We start from the raw sequence: 21,610 nt of genomic DNA, 5'->3' as shown, positions 1-21,610 counted from the left end.
GGCTTGAGATAGTTTCACTTGTCACCGGTGAAAAACATTGTAGCCTTTTGTGTCCATACCCCTGGGCTTCCAGGCCTGCTGTAACGAATTGTCAAGAACAAGCACTGGTTTACTCAATGGGCAAGGTCTGCAAGTCCAGCTCCTCGCTCTTTGCATGTATTCACACTCTGAAAATAAATGCAGAATCATTCTCAATGGTATTCTGTCTTCTGCAGTCTCTGCCCATGCCTCTCAGATATAGACAGCTAATGGATAATCAGAACTATTTTGTTTTTTTTTCAAACACAGGTAACTGGAATTTCAGGGCCTCCAAATCAACTGACCCACGACTCTACCCTGCAACTAAAAGAACAATCAGCAGTGCAAGATGTAATCCAATTTGTGAACAAGCTCTTGGGGCAAATAGGACTCATGGTATGTTTCACAGCTGTTTGTGAGCAGCCACCATTTGTGACAGAGCAGTGCAATACTGGTGATTAGACTGGAGAATGTGAATTTTTCCAGGGTTTACCTACAAGTTTCATCAGTCACCACCACTAGCAGTGTTAAAAGCTGTAGCAGCAGTCCTGGTCAGCAGACAGTGGCATATCATCTGCTTGCACATCATCCAGTACCATTTGGAAAAAGCTTGTACTGCTACCAATACAAATTTCATGATTTGGTCTGCTCAGGCCGTGCTTCTAGTCAGAACAGTCAAAGCAAACAGAGCAGACAGCTTTAGCACCTTCTGTGCAGGAGGCAGTAGGGCTGCATGTAACATGGCCTCTGTTATACAAGAGGGATGTGTTCTTCAGCACACTGTTCATGGCAGCTGTTACTTATTTTAATATCAGGTAATGGACAAGGAGTTGACCATTACTGAGACTATGCGCTGCACCAGAGTGCTCGCAGAAGTCAGACCGGATCCGGAGGTTTTCTGGCACCTTGCTAGTCACCTTTTGTCCTATGTCAAAGAGTACTTCCTCGAAAGAGAGGTATTGTCTGAAACGTCCCCTTCTCCAGCTGCACGGCTGCTAAACCTGTGGGTCTCGAGACACTTAATACAGCCGGCGTCTTCTGATGCAGCTTCAGCTGAAACAGTCATGGGGGAAAAGACAGCCCTGCGTAGAAGCTCTTCCCACCAGTGCTGAGGCTGGAGCTGGGAGCTCCTTCCTCGTGGGCCCGGTGCCCTTGTTGGCCGGGCCCCGTGAACGCGTCGAGGCGCGGGTCCCGGCCCAGGCGGCGGTCGGGCTGGCACCCCGCCCGCCCAGGGCTACGGCAGCACCTCCTCTTTCCCCGGCCCCGCTCCGCTCGGGGGGCCGCAGGGGCTCCGCGGCCGCCGCCCCCTCCTGCCGCCGCCCGCGGCCGTGCGGCGCCTCGCCCGCCGCCTCCGCGGGCGCCCGCCCGGCTTGGCCCGCAGCCGTCCCGCGCCGCGGCGGCCGGCCGGGGCCCGCGCCCTGGGGCCGCGCCGGAGGGCGGCGATGCCGGGCGCGGGGTGCGCGGCTGGCGGCGGAGCGCGGGGGGTGCGGGGGCGGGGGGGTGTGCAGCTCTCGCTAGCGCTGCTTGTGGTCACAGCCAGGCAAGCTCACATCCCATCTGGATCACGCTCGCTCTCTCCCTTCTGCTTTCCTACCATAGAGTTGCGCTGGAAACAGAAGATAGAGGGAGTGTAGGAGCTCGCCATCTCCAAGCGATCTACATTGGGAAAAACATGGAGTCCGCTCCGGCAGCCCCCGATCCAGCAGCCAGTGAGCCGGGCAGCAGCGTCTCCGAGGCGGCCGCCGGCGCCAGGGACACCCCGGTGAACCTGGAGCCGGCCCGGAAAAGCGATGCGCCGGCTCCCGTCCGCAGGCAGAGCTACTCCAGCAGCGGCAGCAGCAGAGGTAGGGAGACTTGGGGAAGGGGGAGGGGGCCGGGGGAGTGGGATCGGGGGTGGGTGGGAATAGGAAGAGGGGGGTAAGAGAGAAGGGGGAAATGCAGCAATTTAATCCCCTGGTTTACTGCTCGTGCTTGTTGAAGCCGCGCACGCAAACAAGCCACACTTCTACCCCCTGCAAAACCTTGCAAACTTTTATAGCTTCTTTTAATTGCTGCAGGAGGAGGGACAGATGCAATGAAAATATTGAGCGGTGTTTAGTGCTTTCCTATCTCTCTCGTTTATTGCCTGTGGTATCCGGATGGGTAGTGTGTCCCTGAAATTACATAATTTTATAAATATATAAAGCAACAGCAGGAGTATTGGGATTCAAGGGAACAAACTTTTAAAGCTGCAGTGTCCTTCCTCCCCCCCCCCCCCTTTTTTTTCTCCCCCTCGTCTGTCTCCTTTTGACAGTTTCTCAACTGGTGTGCTGTGGCTTGTTGTGAATGGGGGATCTGCGATTAAACAGGAGATGTGCGGTTTGCGGGCGACTTATTCACTCTCTTGCGCGCTGTTTTCCCTTAATTCATTTAAGTGTTTCTGAAAAATGATTTCCTCTCGGAGCGGATGATCTCGTAGTTGCTGTTGTTTCTTGAATGTGCACAACTTTGCAGAGGGTCCCTCTGCTCCCGTGGGTTCTCCTTCGCTCCCCCCTCCCCCCGAATAAAACGCTGCAAACTAGCAGACGAGCCCCCCTTTTCTGTCGCTTAACTGCCAAGCTACCTCCTGCCTCCGATTGCGTCTTTTAGCCGTGCGGGTCAGCTCTGAAGGTGCTCAGGGCGGTTGAAGTTTGGCGTCAGCTCGGTAGTGCCCGAGCGGCCCCGGCGGCGGGAGGCGAGCCCCGGCGGCGGGAGGGCTGCGCGCTGCCGGGCGCCGCGGAGCGGAGCGGAGCGGGCAGGGCGCGCTCGCCCCTGCTCCCGCCGCGGGCGTGGTGAGGGGCGCCGGCTTCAAACACCGCCGGAGTTTGCCGAGACGTGCGAGAGGGAGGAGGCTGCCGCTTTAATTACTTGTAGGAGCAACGCTTCATAAATTATTTACAAGAGGGGGAGCGCGCTAGAGATGCTTCGCCGGGTAGAATCACTCGGTGATGGGTAAAAATTAATGAAATAACGCTATGCAATAATACACACGGCTGTTGAAAGAAATGACGGGCGGAGGAAAAGTGCGTGCCCGGCGGGAGCGGCAGCCCCCTCGGCGGCCGCCGCCGGGGCTGGGGCGGCGATGCCCGGCCGCCGGCGGCGGGGAGACCGTCTCTCCTCGGACGGAGGGATTTTTTGGTTGTAGGTTGGAATATGGCTGATCATGTGTCGGCTTGTGTTTTACAGTATTTTTCCCCTTTTGGCCACACCCCCCCTTCCCAGGCAGCTTCCCACTCAGGGAATCCGCGTACAGTAAAAGCCATCGAGATGACACACGCCGAAACATTTAATTAGAGGCGATTTGCGAGCAGGGAGCGCGCAGTTAGGCGGATGCAGAGGCGAGGAGGAGCGGGCTTGGCCGGAGGAGGCCGGGTGGCCACGGGCGTGTGTGCAGGGAGCATTTGGCTGCGCGGGGTATATTTAGAGCTTGCGAGAGTGGATTTGGAATGCAAGCGCCTTATGTAACAAGGTTAATCAGAAACACTGGAGAAAATTTCCTTAATTTGTCGGGGAGTTTTCTGGATGTTCGCGGAGCGGCCGTAGTTGGCGGGTGTTACACAACGCCCCCCCCCCCCCCCCCCCTCGCCGCCCCGACTCTCCCGGCCGAGGGCTCCGGCGGCGTGGGCAGATGGTGCTGCCGGGGAGTGGGGCCGGCGGCGGGGAGCCGGCAGCCGGCTCCGGCGGGCTTGGGGAGGGGGTAACTTTGGGATCCCATAAATTATGTAACGCTCGGCTGCCGGTTCTGTGCGGATGCGAAAAGGGGGGGGGGGGGGGGCTGGGAAGAGCAGGCGGCTCCGGTGGTGAGGGTGTTCTCTTCGCGGTCCCGAATTGTTTAGGCTTTGGTACTGCTAACCTGCTGACCCATATGTCCCTCCTCCCCCCGGGATTAAATAAGGAAGGGGGAGGGGGTCGGGCACTCGCAGGCACACGCGGACACTCGCCCAGGCTCACACTCGCCGCACGCAGGCAGGCGCTGGGTTATGTAACAGTCTGAATGAAAAAACGAAGGTCAGTGATGGAGGGAGGCATCCGTGTGCAGCACAATAGCGAACGCGCTCCGATGCCGTGGCTTGGCAGTCCTTAAAGTGAAATAAAGCTTACGGCAGTAGCCGGCATATGGTTTTGAAGGGCTTGGGAGGGGAGAGGGGAGAAGGAAGAGGAGAGTGGCAGGGATTTGGGAAAAAAAAAAAAAATGTTTGGGTTTTTTCGGATGATGTAATGGAGTTGGCAGAAAATACAAGTCTACTCCTAGAGTGCAAACAGTAAGAGAATTGGAGCTGGCATTCTGTGCTAATGTTGCATAAATTACCGTATTGGAAATAAATTGACCTACACACTACACACCACCTGATTATGCCTTTCTAATAGTTAAAACCTGAAGATACAGAACTGTGCAGGAAAACCTGACAATATTAACATTTTGGGTTCCTTAAAATCGGGAGTTGATGGATTAGGTGTTAGGTGTCCCTATAGACTGGTAGCTTTTTTTTTTTTTTTTTTTAAGCTATTGAAATAGAATTTGGTTTCTTGCCTTTTTTTTTGGTTTTGTTTTGTTATATGGTTCTGTATTTCTTATGGCAACAGTGTGACCTTAATGTGTGACCAGTACAGGTGAAATTATTTTTAGAACAGCTGCCTTATAAACTCATATGTTCAGCTGCATATTGAGTTCAAGAATTTATCTGTTTGGGTCATGATTCTGCAATGTGTTGTAAGCTGGCAGATCTGGACTCTTGTGCAGTCCGTATGGAGTGATCTATTGATACTTAGATATATGTACACATGCACACACCTGTCTAAAAATCCTTATTTTTTGACTTAGTAAACCTTTTAAAACACTGGAAGTATTTGTTTCATATCCTTTATTTTTATAGCCGCACCTGCTGCAAAGCTGCTTTGATACTTCAGAGTTTATAATAACCAGTTTACATAGGGAATGAAGAAAATGAAATTGAAGAAAGGGCTGTTGATGAAGAAGTGGGGAAATTTGCTGTGGAATAAATTCTCAAGTGAAGCTTTAGCTATTATAATGCTAGCATTCCAAAATACCCTATTCTTTGATATACAAACCTGTTTGGAGTGCCAGATCCTTGCATAACTTGATTTTTATTTTGCTAAGGTTATGCTGTTTGTGTTGCTGTGTAGAACGCTTAACTGAAAACATAAATTCAGGAGTTATAAAAAGCACCTTTCAAATGGAGAATTGTTACCTGATTTATTTAATATACAGGAGTATGCGTGCATTACCTGCGTGTTTTGGAAAATTACCTGCAGCCTGATATCAAAAGTGTTTGTTAGAAAATTGACACCATACATGAAAAAAGCAGGAAATAGATAAAAAGCCTGGTTTTCCCCTCAAAAGGATATTTTTACTGCTGACACTAATTGTTAAGATTTTCCTAAGAGCAGTCACTGTCCAGCAGGTTGAATTTCAGTCCGTGTGTGTTCTGCAACAAGGGTTTGTGGTTTGCCGTGGTTAGTAGAAAGAATGTTTCACTCACTAGCTCTGGCCCTGGACTGTGACTGTTAAGTGCCATTCATTTCACTTTGCAGGCTTTGACATCCATGGAGTTCTCCCCATGCTGCAGTCTAAGGCTTAATGTTCTACTAGTCCCCTTAGAAATAGTTGTAATTGAATAAACTATATTTTAATAGGGAACTATGGTCTCATTAAAAATGAGACCATATAAAAAGCTTTTTAATCTGATAAAATAGGCTCTGGTTTTTGGAGCCAAGCTCTTGGTCTCAGTGGTAAGTCAATCAAGAGAGAATGTCTTGCTGAAAAAAAAATTTAAAGGCAGCTCTTGCATCATTGGAAGATGCTGTGTGTAAATATTTTTTATGATGCTTTGTATTTAATAATAGAAAGCTGCAGCTATGTAGGTTCTTGTTCTTGTTTTCTCACTGTTGTGGTACTTGAGAGTATTTGTTATTTTCCAGAAGCCTTTGGAATTATTATCATGTCATCTATTCAGCCTGATCCTTTCTCTACTGATAGATTTGGGGGGGGAGGCTTGTTTTTTTGTGTTTTGTTTTAATTTGGGTGATGCTCCACAAATAGGGATGTCACATCATTAATAGTGACATCAGTAGGTTTGTGGTGCTCTTTTCTTTAAAAAACCCTTTATTGCTAGATTTTATCCATTTCTGGATTTAGACTATTCCACAGAGCATAGTTGCGTTACAAAATTTCATGTGTTGTTTTCAGGAGGACTCTTTGAATTTTATAAATTTGGATGTTTTCTGTAGATTCTTTGGGTTGCCTTTGTCATCATTGAGGGCTATTCTGCATGCACCACTGATTTAGTCCTATTTGGTAAATAATATGTGCTATGAATCCTTTAAAGGACAACATTGTTTTAAATGTTTGTAGCATTGGAGCAGTAACAGCAGCGGTATGTTGTTCTCTTAGGAACAATGTAGTTCTCTTATTTCAATAAACCGTAACCTATTCTCTTATTTTATTTGCTTGAGAAACATCTCAGGAGCTCATAAACCAGTATGTAAATACTGTTATCGTTCAACCAAATGCTGTAATTTTACTAAATAAAGAACATGTTTTGTAATGGAGATTAACGGGCTGTGTGACAATTTCAGTTTTGGGTATAGTACTGTGTTTGAATGGAAAGGGCAATTTCAGCTTTGGGAGGTTGTCTGGGTTTTGGTTTTTTGTTTTTTTGTCTTTTTTTTTTTGTTTGTTTTTTTGTTGTTGTTTTGTTTTGGTTTGGTTTTTTTTTCCTTCTAGTATTTGTTTTATAAGCTACAAAAATGTAGCTGGGGAAAATCTGGAATGACTCAATTGATCTCAGTGGATTTAATGAGAGCTATCCCAGTGAAAAAGAGAGGGGAAAAAAAGCCCAACCTAGGTTTAAATTACTGTGATACCTGTGTCACTCTTGAAATTAATTCATGAACTGGTGATCCATTCTCTGTTGAAATGTTTTTAAGAATGCGTTTTCAGTGGCACACAGTTACGGGAACAGGTGTACAAAAAAAACCCACAACCAAACAAAAAACCCAAACAAACCCAAAACCACCACCAACAAAAAAAATTAAAAAAAATTAATATTGGGGGTATATCTAAATGCAGTGACAAGTCTGGGTGCTGTGTAGCTTAAGGATTGTTTACAGACTCTGTGCTTCCTTGCTTCTAAATATGAAGCAAAGGGGCTATGGTGGGAGGCAGCAGTAGCCAGTGTTGCACAGTTGTGGAAAGCAGGAGAAGGGAAAGGGGAATGCTGGGCCTAGATAGTTCACAGGCAGCTGTCAAAATGGAACAATACACTTGACTTAGGGCCTTGCATTTCTGTACTGCGAGGCAATTGTCACCTCCTCAGCTGTTTGTCCATCCCAGACCTTTTAGCTATAGGCACCTATACCATCAAAGAATTCCTGTCATCTTAGTTCCTTGGGGCAGGATTTGAGGGGGGAAGCAGTGGCTGCTTCTCAAGTGGAGCTGAATTTTTTTCTCTGTCACAGTACATTTTCACCTGGACCTGAGCTTGCTAGGGAGATTCTGTAGTTTTCTGAATTTCTGTGGCTTTGGTAGAAGAGGAAGTTCCTACAGGTGAGGTGTTGGAGAAACTTTTGGATGTGTGGAAGCTTCCATGTTTCACATGCAGATTTCTGCTGTCTTGTTTGCTCTTCCTCTCTCTTTTTTTTTTTTTTTTTTTTTTGACCTCCTTTCCCCAAAGTATCTTGTGTTTTACCTATTGCTGAGGCAGTCTTTGTAGCCCTGATAATCACTTCTGGAAATGTATTTTACAGAGCTGTTAGTTTTAAAATTATATATACCCACAGCTGGCAGACAATTCATACCTCCTTACCTGCACAAATTCTTACAGATATGTAGACAAGGGCCCTGCAGAGCAGAGTTTAAATCCTCTACCATCACTAGATCCATGTTACACAATTCGTGTCATAAACGGATCGAACTTCATTTTGAGGGTTGCTAGCTTTTTTTGGCCCCAGTGTTCTGATAGGAGGCTTTTCTACAGCTCTGCTGTTCTGATGATTAGAAAGCCTCTTCTCACTACTAACTGCATTCAGGATTAGTTTGCTTGCTTCTTTAAATGTTGATTATAAAATCTCCTTGGACTGAAAATGAAGACGAGACTGGTATTGTATTTTGTGATAGCTGGACTAACATACTGAGCTCTGTTCTCTGACTCATGGTTTAGCACTTCAGCGTATCTGTTGTAGATGGTCTGCGCTGATAGAAACATGAGAATAGCTTGGGCTGTATGTCACGAGGAGTTAATTGTCTAATTTCTTGAATGTAAAGGTTGTGAATAATTCTTCATACTCTTATCTGAAGTCTCATCTAGGTATGTTTCATTCTCGGCAACAACTGAGCTCTCCAGAGACTAAATGTATTAGGGTGTGTACTTTTTCGAAGAAATTGTGGGGCTTATTTTACAGCAGTTTAATCTTACAGTTTAGCCTCATTGCGCTGTTCATTTGGAAGGATCCCCAGGTGTTTTAAACACTATTGGGAACCATTTTGCTTATTACTGAAATCCAGCCACTTCTTGTGTGGAATCTGACAGCTGTTTAATGGTGCTCAGCCATGCTAAGCAGATCAGAACAGAAAGTGAAGAATACCATACCTGATTGAAACACTCAGAGGGATTTTAGGTACAGATAATATAATTATCTGCATTGGAATTGGGTCAAACAGCTCTATTCCTGTAGAAAATTACTAGATATTTTCAGTGGCAGTGTATGGTCAAGAAATTGGTTTGAAATACCTTCCTGAAAACGATACCCCCAGCAGTGAGATAATCAAAGATCCTGCTGCTTACCCTATTGTGATCACCAGTTGCGGTATGATCAATGTTTTCTTCAGGTATTTCTAGATGTATTAATTGTTTGGTCCCATGCTGGTATGTGAAATCTTACAGACCAGGGGTGACAACTGGGATGTTGCAGGTCTTGCTTTGCAAAGCAGGTTCCTGTACAGTTGTGCTCTTTAAATAGTGAGTTGCACTGCTGTATGTGAAATGTGCTTATATTAACAGAGGTTATAAAAATGGTTGTGGGGGATCTGTTTACCCTAAGCTAGTAGGGGATGGGGAAGGTGGGCGTCCCAGTCTTTTCTTTTGAGGATATTGGGGAGTGTGGGGAAAACCTATAGCTCTTTTCCAGTTGCCTTCAATTTCACTTCCCATATAATCTAGCAAAACAGAATATAAACAGAAGGTCTGTAAAGGATGTAAAGGAGCAACAGTTAAAATTCACGATCAACTGAATGTACATAAATGTTCCAGTAATCATGACCAACTGCAGAGTCTTTTATTTGTAATTTAATCTGATAATTTCCATGCACTTCTAAAGGAACACACTATGAAGCTGGCAACTTCTGAGAAATTGCTGTGCTGTTACAAACAGCATTTGGGCTGGCATTATAACAGCATGATAGATAGCAAGATGGAGAACAAAGTTAGCAGTTGAAACTGAGCTGAGAGAAATTGCTAGCAGAATGTGAGAAAGCGGAGTTGGATTATGATAACCTCCCTTGCAGAAGCAAATTAAACCTTTTTAAAGGTTTTATTGATTTTTAGTTTGTAGTTGTACTATGTATTTACCTCACATGGGTACATGAGATTAATGACACAGGTGTAGCGATCACGGAGTGAAAAACTGTGGTGCTGCTGTTCTTTTTAAATGTTTCATTTTGTACAGACTGTGGGATATTTACAGCATTAATTGACAATATGTCCGTGTGCTTTAGTTCTGCAACTGTTCAAATGGGTTGGAAGTGTTTAATGTAGATAAGTGATGGAAATGGAAACTGAACACCTAGAAGGAGGTTGAACAGAGCAGCCCCCACACCTTTTTTTTATTACTCACATAAAAATCCTTAGAAAGGGCGTGCTCATCTGAAGAGGTGGTTTGTGTGAAGAATGGTGAATATATGGCCAAGAAGGCTGCAGCTGGCTTTGAAAATATGGCTGAATGAATATAGAATTAAAAAAAACAACCAACAAACAAACAAACAAAAAACCCCAGAGGTAAACCATTTGGCATTAAGTGCTATCAAGCATGCATCTAATAGCATTACCAACTCCTCACATATGACGGAGGAATCTTTTTCCATAGTTATGTAGAAGTGTATGCCATAAACTTCTGAAATACATATATATGCAAAACTGTAGACACCATGGGGAAGACTTAAATTATGTATTAGAAGAGCTTGACTTGACTGTTTTGGCACTGAAGCAAGGTCTGTTGGATACAGTCAAGGATAAAACCAAGGCCAAGGCTTGTGAAATACAGATTATAGGTTTTATTTTCTTCCTGTCATGGAAGTGTGAAAATACTTTAAAGTAGGATTTCCTCTCATAGTTTCTCTTCAAAGGTAGAGGTGGGAAAAAATGCCTTTGTATGAACTGATAGATGACTTTGCCAAAGTCTGTACGAAATGTAAATCAGTTAGAGGGCTGTGCTGCATTACATCTGTTAACTAAGGGCAGAAAGGTAAGGTTTAAACTATTCCTTTGAAAGAAGTCTTGAAATTTGATAAGACAGGCTAAAATACAGCTTTTGTTAATACTTTACTTGAAGTCAAAAACTGTCAGCATAAAGCATCTTCTAAATCCTGTGTATATTAAAAAATAAAATAAAATGAAACCAATCTCAAAGGAAACTAGGGCATATCAAAAACCTTTTTTCTCTCTGCATCATACTACATTTGTGTAATCTTCAAGAGAAGTTTCGTTAGTCGTTTGTGTTGTCATTATAGAAGTTAGGAAGAGTCCTTTACTGCCTGGGTTGTTACCGAGAGGACTTTTAAAAATTCTAATGAAATATACTCTGACCTATTAACATCTGACATTGAGTCACAGTGTTTCTGAGATAATACACATAAAAGTAAGTCTGTTGGCAAAAGCAACTCTTTCCAGGCTTGATGCTTGGAGCAATAATGGATAAAGAAATATGTAGTGGTGTTGTACTTTAAGTCTCTAAGCATTTTTGCCGATCTGTCAATGGCCAGCCAGTCTTTACACTTTGAGAGTCTTTAAAAAAACCAAACTGGTAGGTCACTTCTACAGATTTCATTACCAGTCAACACTCTTGGCATTTGTAATGGTATATTATTTTCTGCTAAAATCAGGTGTATTTTTAAAAACTGAAGTAATCTGATTTTCATGAACATGAATCTGCAAGAGATCTGATTAAGGTCAGTCATATGTTAGCAGCATGAAAGCTACCCTTGGCTATTAGAAGCGTTCTGCTCTACTGGCAGAAGACTTGATCCTGTGACAGTTTATATGTGTGTTTAATACTAAGCATCGTGAATGATTCTGTTGATGTCAGTGATACTACTTCACTGTACAGACCTAGGGGAGTATCTGTAGTAAAGATGAAAGGAGGACTGCTAGTAATCAGGAACTGCACTGTGAAATTGTCTAAGAAAAATATGAAATACTAATACTGATGAAAATTACTTTGGAAAAAAAAGATGAATTAACTGTTGTTTTCCGGGTAGGTAGGGCTGGGTAAGTAGTTGTAATTATTTTGGCAGATATATTGTTACCCTGCTATAATTTTGCTTGCAGGATCATAATGTGGCTCCGTTGCTGGAGAAGAATTTATATCCTTACATAAGAACAGCTGTTAAGAAATGAGCAAGAACTTCCTTGTGTGCAGAACCTGAGTTATACTTGTCTGTTGCTGTACATGGAATGTGTTTGCTAAGATTACTAAAAATTTTATTTTGTAATTGCTGAAATCTTAGCTCTATTCTTAAAACAATCAAAAAGTCTCTTCTGTTTCCTGATGGAGAGAAGAAGGGACAGAAATGGGAACAAATTGTAGGGACTTACCTGCAGAAAATCTAGAAAGCTGACTGTTGAGGTGACCTGGCTTATTGGTATTTATCTCTATAGATTTTGGCTAGTTGTCAAAATCTATTTATGCTGTCTTGGCTGCTTCTAAGAGGGTTTGACCACAACTGAATTATCTTCTCTTTTTTGTTTTGCGGGTAAATTACACTATATCACTTCACCTCTTTTTAGAGATTCCTGGCTCTAGTTCATGAGAAGTTGTAGTTGTTAATTTTTTTGGCCATAAGCCCCCACTGACATTACCATGCTAGGTCAGCAGTGTCCCAGAGATGCTCTAGTGTGAGCAGTATGGAGATGCTCTAGTGTGACTAGTAGTGTAATATCCAAGGCTATGCAAAAGAACAAGGGAAGATAATTTTTTTTTTTTTTAAAGGGAAGCAAAATCCTTCCAAAATTCTAGCTAGTCATTAACTTTCCACAGCAGTGCTTACATCTCTTAGAAACAGGCTCAAGGACTTCTGTCACTAAAACCTTTGGTTTCAGTTCTCCAAAGAATGCTCCCCCATACAACATTCATCTTGGAGGAGATGAGGACAAAAGATTCTGGATGAAGCCAGGATCAACAGAGCAGCTAGGTTTACAGATAGCCACAGGGTTCCATTTAGCAAGATGTATTTAGTCCCAGTGTTGAGCTTCTCTGTTCTAGCCATGTGCTGAAATGGCTGACTGGTGTTCCCAAGTCCACCTTCCTGTTGTTTTCAGCCCAGTTTAGAGACTGTAGAAAAGGCTTGTCACAGATCTCTGCAATTGGCAGGTCTCCTCTGAATTTCTTCCACGTATCCTTTCTTTTCTTTTCCACAGCAGAGGTTCAAAGCAGAATGTCTTTAGGGATTTGAGAGCAAATGATCACAAGTGGCGAGGTGGGGACTTGTGCCAATATACTGAAAATATTTTGTTGCATTGCTTTTCTCTGCACACAGCAGAACGCACACTGGAAGCAAACTTGGCTCTGGAAAGGCAGCAATAGAAAATGTAAAAACAAACCCAGAAAGGAAGTAAATGAAGCCAAAGGGGGAGCAGGGTAGTTTTGGGTTATGAACAGTAAAAGAAAGATGTGGCACTTAAGGAAGAAGTGTAATGAAAGGGCAGAAAGGAAAGATGACTGATTTGGAGAATAGCCTGAAAAAAACAAAACCATTTGGAAAAGGACTGGAGTAGTGGGGGAAGCTACGGTGTCTACTGAGGGGAGGGGAATTTACTGCCTTACTGCCTCTGGACAATTCATATATGAATATTCTGTGATCTTGTGTTTACTATGGAATGTAATAAAATGTATTTCAGTGCATGGTGGGGTATCATACAGTTGTTTCTCACAGATTTGCTTCAGCACCCTATTGTTTCCAATGAGCTCTGACTAAATGCTTTTGCCATAGATGTTGTGCTAATGTGTTATATGAATTATTTGTCTTATCTCAGTGCTGTGAAATTAGAAGCCCTTTCCCACAGTGTGTTAAGCAGATTAGAATGAAAGCCTGTTTTTATGGTCCAGGAACAGTGCAAAAATTAAAAAAAAAAAAAAAAAAAAAAAAAAAAAAAAAAAAAAAAGTTGTGATCTAACAGTGGGGTGCTGTGAGAAGGCTTTATGAAGCAAATACATTTTGTAACCTAAATGCTGAGATGAGTTCCGAGCATCCCTTGAAAAGGTTTATGTTGTTTTCCCGGGTGCCTTAAATCAAGGGGAAGAGCTTTTGGGATTGGTAGTTTCTACTAAGATACCTTTTGTTGTTGATGTCTTTTGAAATTAACTTCCTAGGCAGCTGTGCAGTTCCTTCTTCAAAACCTTGTCAGTGACTAAAGGGCAACATTTACTTTCTGGTAGACAGTCCTGGGACAGATTTTGGGCTCTTCTGAAAAGCACTAAACATCATATTAAAGGCTACTACAAGCTATTTTTTGTTTGTAAGAGAAATTGCTTTAAAAAGTAGTCAAGCGATAGCTTTGCAGAGGTATACATGAAATTCAGGATTCATGTTACTCTGTCTCTTGCATTCCTGTCTTGTGTATCAGTCCCTCCTCCCTTACAGGTAGAATATATTTTAGTTACAGTAGTATTTTATTTCTACTTACTTACTCTAATCTTATTGTCATAAAGTTCCAAGATACTTTATATGACAACTACTCTTCTACCAGTGTGTTATTTGTCACATAAAAAGTCTAAAGCTATAATGAATTTATTGCAGACACAACATGTGCTTAAGATAAAGAGAGTATCTTAGTATGTTTGAGCAATAGCTTTAATTAAGACATCACATGGTATTGTAATATGTATTTGGGATGGGACAGAGTAATGGTATGATGTCAGAGTGAGTATTGTACTTTTTCTGGACTGGGTTCCTATCTCTGTAGCTTTCTCATTCATTTATCTTATTTCCCTACATGGAAATAAGAAACAAGATTGTGTATTGCTACATCAGTAATGTTGCCCCTTTGGGGCCTCTTCAGATCATGATCAAGTTGAGAAGGCATGGAAATGCTTATGGACTACACTGTGTGGAGGTTTAAGCTGAGAGGCATTGAGTTTCAAATCATGAGGACAGAAAAAGACAGGAGATACAAGAGAGCCGACCCATTATTTCCCTGTCCGTTCAAGGTATGACTTTTTAGGCATTTACCTGCCTACGGAAGGTAGGGGTAAGCAGAAGTCTGGCATTTTTCCCCTCTGTCAGTGTCGGAGGAGGAGGCAGCAGCTGTGCCTAAATGTTTTTCCTTCTTTATTGTCCAGCATCTGCTCTAGGTGTCCCTTCGTAAGACGAGCTCTATGCGACCACGTGTCCCTGGGATACCTGTGTGTTTTGTTGGCACAGGAAATGACTCCGTCCCTGATATGGCAGTCTAGACAACTGGTGTGGATGCAGCTATGCCAGCAGAAGGGAGCATTTATCAGTTTATCCTGTGTTCGAGGGAAGACTGTAGCAATGTCAGCATAATTATTTTTTTCATCTTAAAAATTGTCCTCTGTCAAGCTATAGCTTGTCATGCTGGAGATAGTGGGGGCTGGGGAGGAGAGCAACGTTTTTTTTGTCATAGCTGTGTTAGCAGAGGCTCTGCTGTATAGGCAGTGCTTAACAATCTTCAGGAGATTGTAGGGCTCTCTCTGGTTAGCCCTTACCAAGTGGCAATTATACCACTACTGGTCAGTGGAGTTACATGGTTTAATTTATATGAAAGACTTCAGATCCCCCTGCAAACTGTACACTACGGTTCTGTGTTGTTCTACAAAAAGATTTTGCACTGTTATGTATTAAAACTTTATAAGAAATAGGTGGTGGTGGTGGGGAAGCAGTATTCCTTCTTTTGGTATAAATTCTTACCTGTTGTGAGCATTTTTTCAGCATATCTTGACCAGACCAGCACAGAGAAATTTGTTTTTAGTCTATCTCCTGTAGCGTCTGATTACTGCAACCACATTTAAGTGTAAATGTAAGCAGTTTAAGTTTGTGTAATGCTGACATTTCTATGTGAAATTTCTCCAGAAAAGTAAATATTTCTACATTACTGTTTTCCAAGGTAATGTTTTCTCTGTAAACACATTGCTTTTGATTTGCATTTCTTTTTCATATTTTTCCAATTTGTTTTGTTTTAAGTGGAGAGGCCTGTAACTTCTGGACATTACTGAGGAAAAAAAGCTATAGACATAAACCAAGAACATACAGGGAATAATTAAGCTATCTTAAAGTTAAGGCATTTGAAATTTTTAATATCTTTAAATAAGGTAATTTAAATTGAAGTCATATCATGAAGCTGTTCTGCATGACTTCCACCAGCCTTTATTAAGGACTAAGCAGTCTACTTGCCTCCTTTTAGAGGTTACACTTTTATTTCTAATTTGTCTTCAAATGTGCAGTTAATAGTAATATGGCAATCATTCAGTTTTGTAGAACCAAGTGGGCTTCTAGCACCGTGGAGAGGTTTTTAGTACAATGTAAAAACACATTATTCAAGGCACTGGCATAATAAGTAGCCTCTTCATGTTTTCCTTAAGGACAATTTGGAAGAAAAATAAATTCCTTTCAGTGGCACAGATGTGGTTATAAGTTTGTTTTCTATCACTGGTTAAATTTGCTTATGAGTATTCCAAATGGGAAGGTGTTCATTCCTTCAAATTTGTTTAAAGCTTCACATGGTGAAAGTGGAAGGATGTAGTACAGGTGTGATGTGCTTTCTTGAATATCACATTTTTTCATCTGGATACATGTGTTCATAGAGATACTGTGGTCAAGAGTGGAACAGGGTTCTGAAACATTCATACTGCATATTTTTTTTTTACACTGCAAGAAGTTAATTCAGTTTGTCATCTCAGGTGAGAATTCATACTGTGACCATTGAGTTATCAAGCGGGGAAAAGTCTTGCAGGAGACCATAAAAGCAACAAACACAAACTCTTAATTCCTTGGTAGCAGCGTTTCATGTGGTTTAGTCTACCTGATCAAACCTGTACTTAAAAATTGAAAGGGATGATTTGGCTTTAAAACTCCCTTTTTCTAGAACTACCTGCTCTTTTGTACACAGGGAAAAACACTTCCACACCCCCCTCACCAAGCGTAGTTGTAGAATGTGTGAGGTGACCGCAGTCACTGTGTGACACGTCCTGACATCATAGCCAGGAGCAGGTATTAGCAAGACTGAGTATGTCATGGCTTGGCAGTGCTAGGGGACGAAAGGGCATTGGGAGGGCTTTGGTTTGATGGCCACATCAGATGCTACTGCAGCTTCTGAGCTTAAAATGCAAGTGTTTGCTCAATGTAAGTTGATGATACCAACCATCAAAGACTGTTTAATGTGAACTGGAGTTTCAGATCCGGGATGTGAAAAGAATTGAAATACAGTGTGTTATGTAACTTTAGGTTGCTAATATGCGGTTGTATTACAGAGAAGGATTAAGGGCAAGTTTTATCCAAAGGCATTTTCAGGAAGTGGAGATATCCAAAATATTGTTAGTCAGCCTTTCAGCTTTTTATTAACAGTATCTTGCTGAGGCAGGTAATTGTTAAAATTGCTAAGGAAGGCTGGTTGGTAGTTGAAGTCCCAAGTTGTATCAAAGTGAACTTTCCCTCAAAGGGGAGATAGGTCATTGCCATTGGTTTTAGCCAGGGGAACAAGCCTGATGATACCTGCTTTTCGGTTCATATGTTCAGGAAGCACTGGAGAAACCTATGTTTGACAGACTTCAGAGTAGAAAGGAGTTTGACTACAACCAGTTAAAGTATTCTGACGAAAGAAGTAACTAGTAATATTTAGAAACATGCTAGCACAGGGTAGAGAGAACCAAAGAAGAAATGATTGGCCTCTTATGGATCTTCTTTTTTATTGGGAAAATATGGCCAATATGTTGTTATCAGTGCATTTGGAATGGTGTATTCTGGATGCAATGACATCCGTACATGTTTGGTAAGAAGGCAGAAAGTATCCTCTAACAAAAGAAGAGGGGTGGATCTGCTTGCAGCAATTGACACAGATGGATTCTCTGTCAGAGACCTAATGCTGAGGTTCTTCTGGGAGAGCCAAGCTAGAAGTCTTCCCTCAGAGTATAAGAGAATTGGTAAAAATATTAAACCAAAACCATACAGGCCTCCTTCCTGGGTCTGAACTTAGCTTAGATAAATTCAGACTACTGATAATGCCAGCTGTCTGCCTTGAGAGGAGAGGAGGTTTGTGTACCCTTCAGAAGCTGGAGATGAGATGGAATCCCAACCATTCATTGGTAAGCTATGGACTTTTCTCGTATCAAAACCCAAAGCGACAATTAACGTAATTGAATACTACACTGTACATGGTGTACCACGTTTCAAACACAGATCAAATTCAGCAGTAGGTTTGAATTAGAGCTTTTCTTCCTGAAATCAGCCCGAATAACAACAAAAAAATTTAATCTTAGTATGAAGACCTCGCAAGGAGGCGTCAGTCAAATCCTGTTAATAATGCAGTAATTCTCTATTAATTCCCATCACTGTTATGTCAATTGATTTTCAGCTACTTAATTCATCATGATTTTGTCAGTTATATTGAAGACCCTTTTTATATTCAGCTATTAAAAAAATGGTTTATGTTTCTGTTGACTCTCTAATTTTTGCATCTTTCTTGAGACCACTAGTGTCCTGAATTAAAATTCCCATTTCAGGAGTAGACATATCTCTTGAAATTCTGTTTCCTTACCTCCTCAATATATACATGTCCTTTTGAAGTAGATTGTACTGCTTCCCAAGAGACTAGGGAAGCTCCTGCTCTTCTTTCTGTTTGAATCTTGCTAATGCAAGTGTTACCAAGATATTATGTGTTAAATCTGCAGTGAAACAACATTGATTTCTTTCATTCTTTTCTTTATGGTGGAAGGAAGCAGAAGAGGTTTTACTCTTAGCATTTATCACACCCAAGTGGGCATGGGAGTCACTTTTCTAACACAAGAACTATTTCTAAAAATACTTTTATATTTATTCAAACTAGCAGCTTGTTTAAGCTTTCATTTCCGAGCTAAGCAGGTTTCTAAAGAGCTCTCCTTCCAATATGAAGATGGTGGGAGCTGCTGGATGTTAATATTTAAGTGAAATATTTATATTCCTAGAGGAAAGGTGCATCTTCAGAAAAAAAATGAGCATCTGCTTAATTGATAGTGACACATCTGCTGTATTTGCTTTCAGTGAACAGTTGTGAAAATCTCCCCTTACAGGTCTGTGTGATTTTGAAACTCTGACCCCTTTGAATACAAGCTTTTTTTATAAATGGGATCAGTAAGATTTTCAAAATTTGAGATTGAGTGCCTGTTAGGAACATGGAGGTGCCAAGCAAGAATTATGGTGTAATTAACCAGCCAGTAAAACATCCTGAATATGAAGGTTTCATTCAAAGCATTTAACAAGAAGCTTTATCAAGCAATTCTAAAATAGTGAAGGAAGGTTTTAGATAACAGCAAATGCAGAGGATGTGGTGTCCCATTAGCAGAGATCATCTCCGAGGCTGATTTTTTTTTTTTTTTTTTAATTGACAAAATTAAAACAAATGATGAACCGCTGGGATCAACACGTTGTAATGACCAATTAATTGAAACAAGGAGATGATTTTGTTTCAGAATATTGATGTGGTGAACAACGAGAGCAGATGCAGGTATGCTCATAAATTGCTAAATTGATGCACTGAAGTACTGCTTCTGAAAGATAAACAGCTGGGAAGGAGTTTGAGGAAGTGTTGATTTTTGTCTTAGTAAGATAAGTACTGACAATCAAACTACTAAAAATAATGTTCCAATAGATTATTATTTTACTGACTTGTATGCTTTGCGTGTTGAAAGTGTAATGAAATTGAGGTCTCCCTCCACTGAGAATTAATAAGCTGTTTCATTTGTGCCTTATGTTGGAGTAACTTTGTTTAACTATTTTACTCTCTCTCCTCTGTGCTCCAGCCTTCTCAGTCTCTCCCCCGTAGGTATTTCTCACTTATTTATTCCTTATGTATCTTATTCCTCATTTATAGCCAAGTGTTTTTCATGGTGAGTAAACTTTGTGATAGCTTAATGAAATTTAGCTTTGCTCATTGCTGTCCTAACAACCTTCCTTCTGGCTAGACAAAATTAAACTCCAGTCTCTTTGAAGACATTTTTGCGTACAGATTTGACAAGTAACTTTAGTTGATTGCTGAAAACAAGCTAAGATTATGGGCTGGCAGTAGTCACTACCAATTCTGAATACTAAAGAGGCAGTATCTAGTATTGGCTGGGAAAAGAGCCCCTGTTACAGCTAGTACTTTGGTAAAGGGAGCTACTAGTCCAGCCATCCTTTAAAGAGATACCATGACCAGAGTTTTTTTTTTTTTTGCCATGAGGCTGATTACCAATGCTTTTGTTTTGTTTTTCTTCTCTTTGTAAGACTCAGCCTGAGGGAAAGGAATGTTTTTCGTGAAATACTCTGAAACTTAATTGCTTAGGTTAGCTAAGAGCAGACCATGGAGCCCCGCAGGTGTAGTCTACATGTATGCCCTTGGCTCACTGGAAGTGGCAATAAACATATGCAGAGGTTTAAATGGCTCTCGGAATGTTTCCTACATACCCCTTTACTTTTAAATCAATTTACTTAGGGTTTGTAAAAAGTAAAAGCAGTGCCAGATTTTTTGTTTGCTTTTGACTTGGTGATGCTGGATATGTGATCAGTATTGTGTGGTATGAAGTAGTCATGCAATGCAAATAACAGTCTTACCAAACAAGCAGAATCAAATTCATGGGCTCCTAAAGGCAAAAAGAACAATATTCCTCAAATTAGTTACTGAAAGAACTGTGTTGCTGCTATTGTCATTGATATACTACCCAATCAAAACTGTGGCATTGTAATGTACACAGAAGGAATTTTTGGAGGGGGAATACTTTGGCTATTACTTATTCACTTGCTTTAAATGACATGGTAATAGCTATAACTTAAAAATTGGATGTAGGGTCTGTTTCTTCCTCAGACAGGTTAATGTATGGAATCCTGAAGAACTTGTACTTTCTGTGGCAGATAAGGCTGCCAGTTTCTAACCTAAAGTATAAGAAGTTACTCTCTACAAGAATGATTAGTGCTCTTCAGTTTAGATTTGATAAGTAAAAGATGGTATATTCTGATGCCTGCATCAGATTTCCCCTTGATCCTTATGTGGAGGTTATGTGTGTGACAGTAACACTAAAGAGTTCTGGCAAAAATGTGGAAAAATCCCAGTGGTATCCCAAGTAGATCTTCTCTCTGGAAGCATAAATCCTGAAGAGCAAGTGGAAGCTGCTGAGGAAAGGAGTATGAAAATATTGTTTGTGTGATAGCTGATTAATGGGCAAATTAAGAAAGTCATAATATGGACTGGGAAAGAGCAGAAGGTGCAAGAAACCTGTTCTGAGAGACTTCTGATGCCTGGAAACCAGATGAGCAAGTAATGTACTCTACAGGTTTTGAGATTGCTTCAAGTATTTAATGTTGATAATAGTCACTTTAAGCCATGGTGGAATAATATGCATGCTGACTCTCAACTGCATTATTTTGTGTCTTAAGTCCAACAACATAAAGCGCTGTGGTGGAAGGTGTTTATCTAGTTTGCTCACAAAGTCTAAGTTTACAGAAGTTCTGATCCTCAGTTATTCTGTAGTGACCATGAAGCTCCAGCCATTTTCCTTGCAAACAGACAAGTAAGTTCTGCATTATCTGTTTTCATCTGGTTTCCCTTTCTTAGTTGTCTGAAAAGCATTAGAAGGAAAGAGGCAGGTCTCCAAGGTTGATGATAAGCGTTATTGTGTTTCACTTTCCACAGTGATAGCTTCCATAGGGTGTTCTAATACTACTTGTCTTCAAGTGTGCAATATTAATAACTCTTACTATATCCAAATTAAAGAACATGGAGTAGCCATCTCATGTAGGATTAATCTAAAAATACATAGATATTTGCATAGTAGGTATCTATATCTAAGTTCTTCAAAATGCCCCTTATTGTCTAACATAAAGAAGTGGGCATTTTTAGGGGATAATATAGGAGGGTAACTCTTCTGAAGACTGATGTCCAAATTAAGTCAGGGAATCACCCTGAGTGTACCTGTTTCTCTCCTTTAAAGCATAAAAATTCTGTACAGCAAGCCCAGTGTGTTAGAGTACAGCAAATTCACATATCAAAACCATGGGTGCTTAAAGCTAGGAGTGAGAAAGGAAACCATCTCACCAGCATTGTTTACAGGTAAGAATTAGAGGTGGGTAAGTTTGTTTAGGGTGTACTTCCCCACTTAC

General features: G+C 41.6%; 1 protein-coding gene across 1 annotated transcript in view; it reads left to right on the top strand.

Annotated features, from left to right (window-relative positions):
• The first annotated feature begins 373 nt into the window (after window positions 1-373).
• Window positions 374-21,610, top strand: part of RORA (RAR related orphan receptor A) — a 378,120-nt gene continuing 356,883 nt past the window's right edge. The window contains exons 1-2 of the mRNA XM_075045494.1: window positions 374-414; window positions 1,618-1,862. Coding sequence (XP_074901595.1) covers window positions 1,691-1,862 — 172 coding nt within the window. The 5' untranslated portion in view covers window positions 374-414; window positions 1,618-1,690. The remainder of the gene's footprint in view (window positions 415-1,617; window positions 1,863-21,610) is intronic.

The sequence above is a fragment of the Buteo buteo genome, chromosome 13 (assembly GCF_964188355.1).
Source record: "Buteo buteo chromosome 13, bButBut1.hap1.1, whole genome shotgun sequence".
Taxonomy (NCBI): Eukaryota; Metazoa; Chordata; class Aves; order Accipitriformes; family Accipitridae; genus Buteo; species Buteo buteo.
Note: the sequence above shows the minus strand (reverse complement) of the source record. Positions and strands in the feature narration are given on the sequence as shown.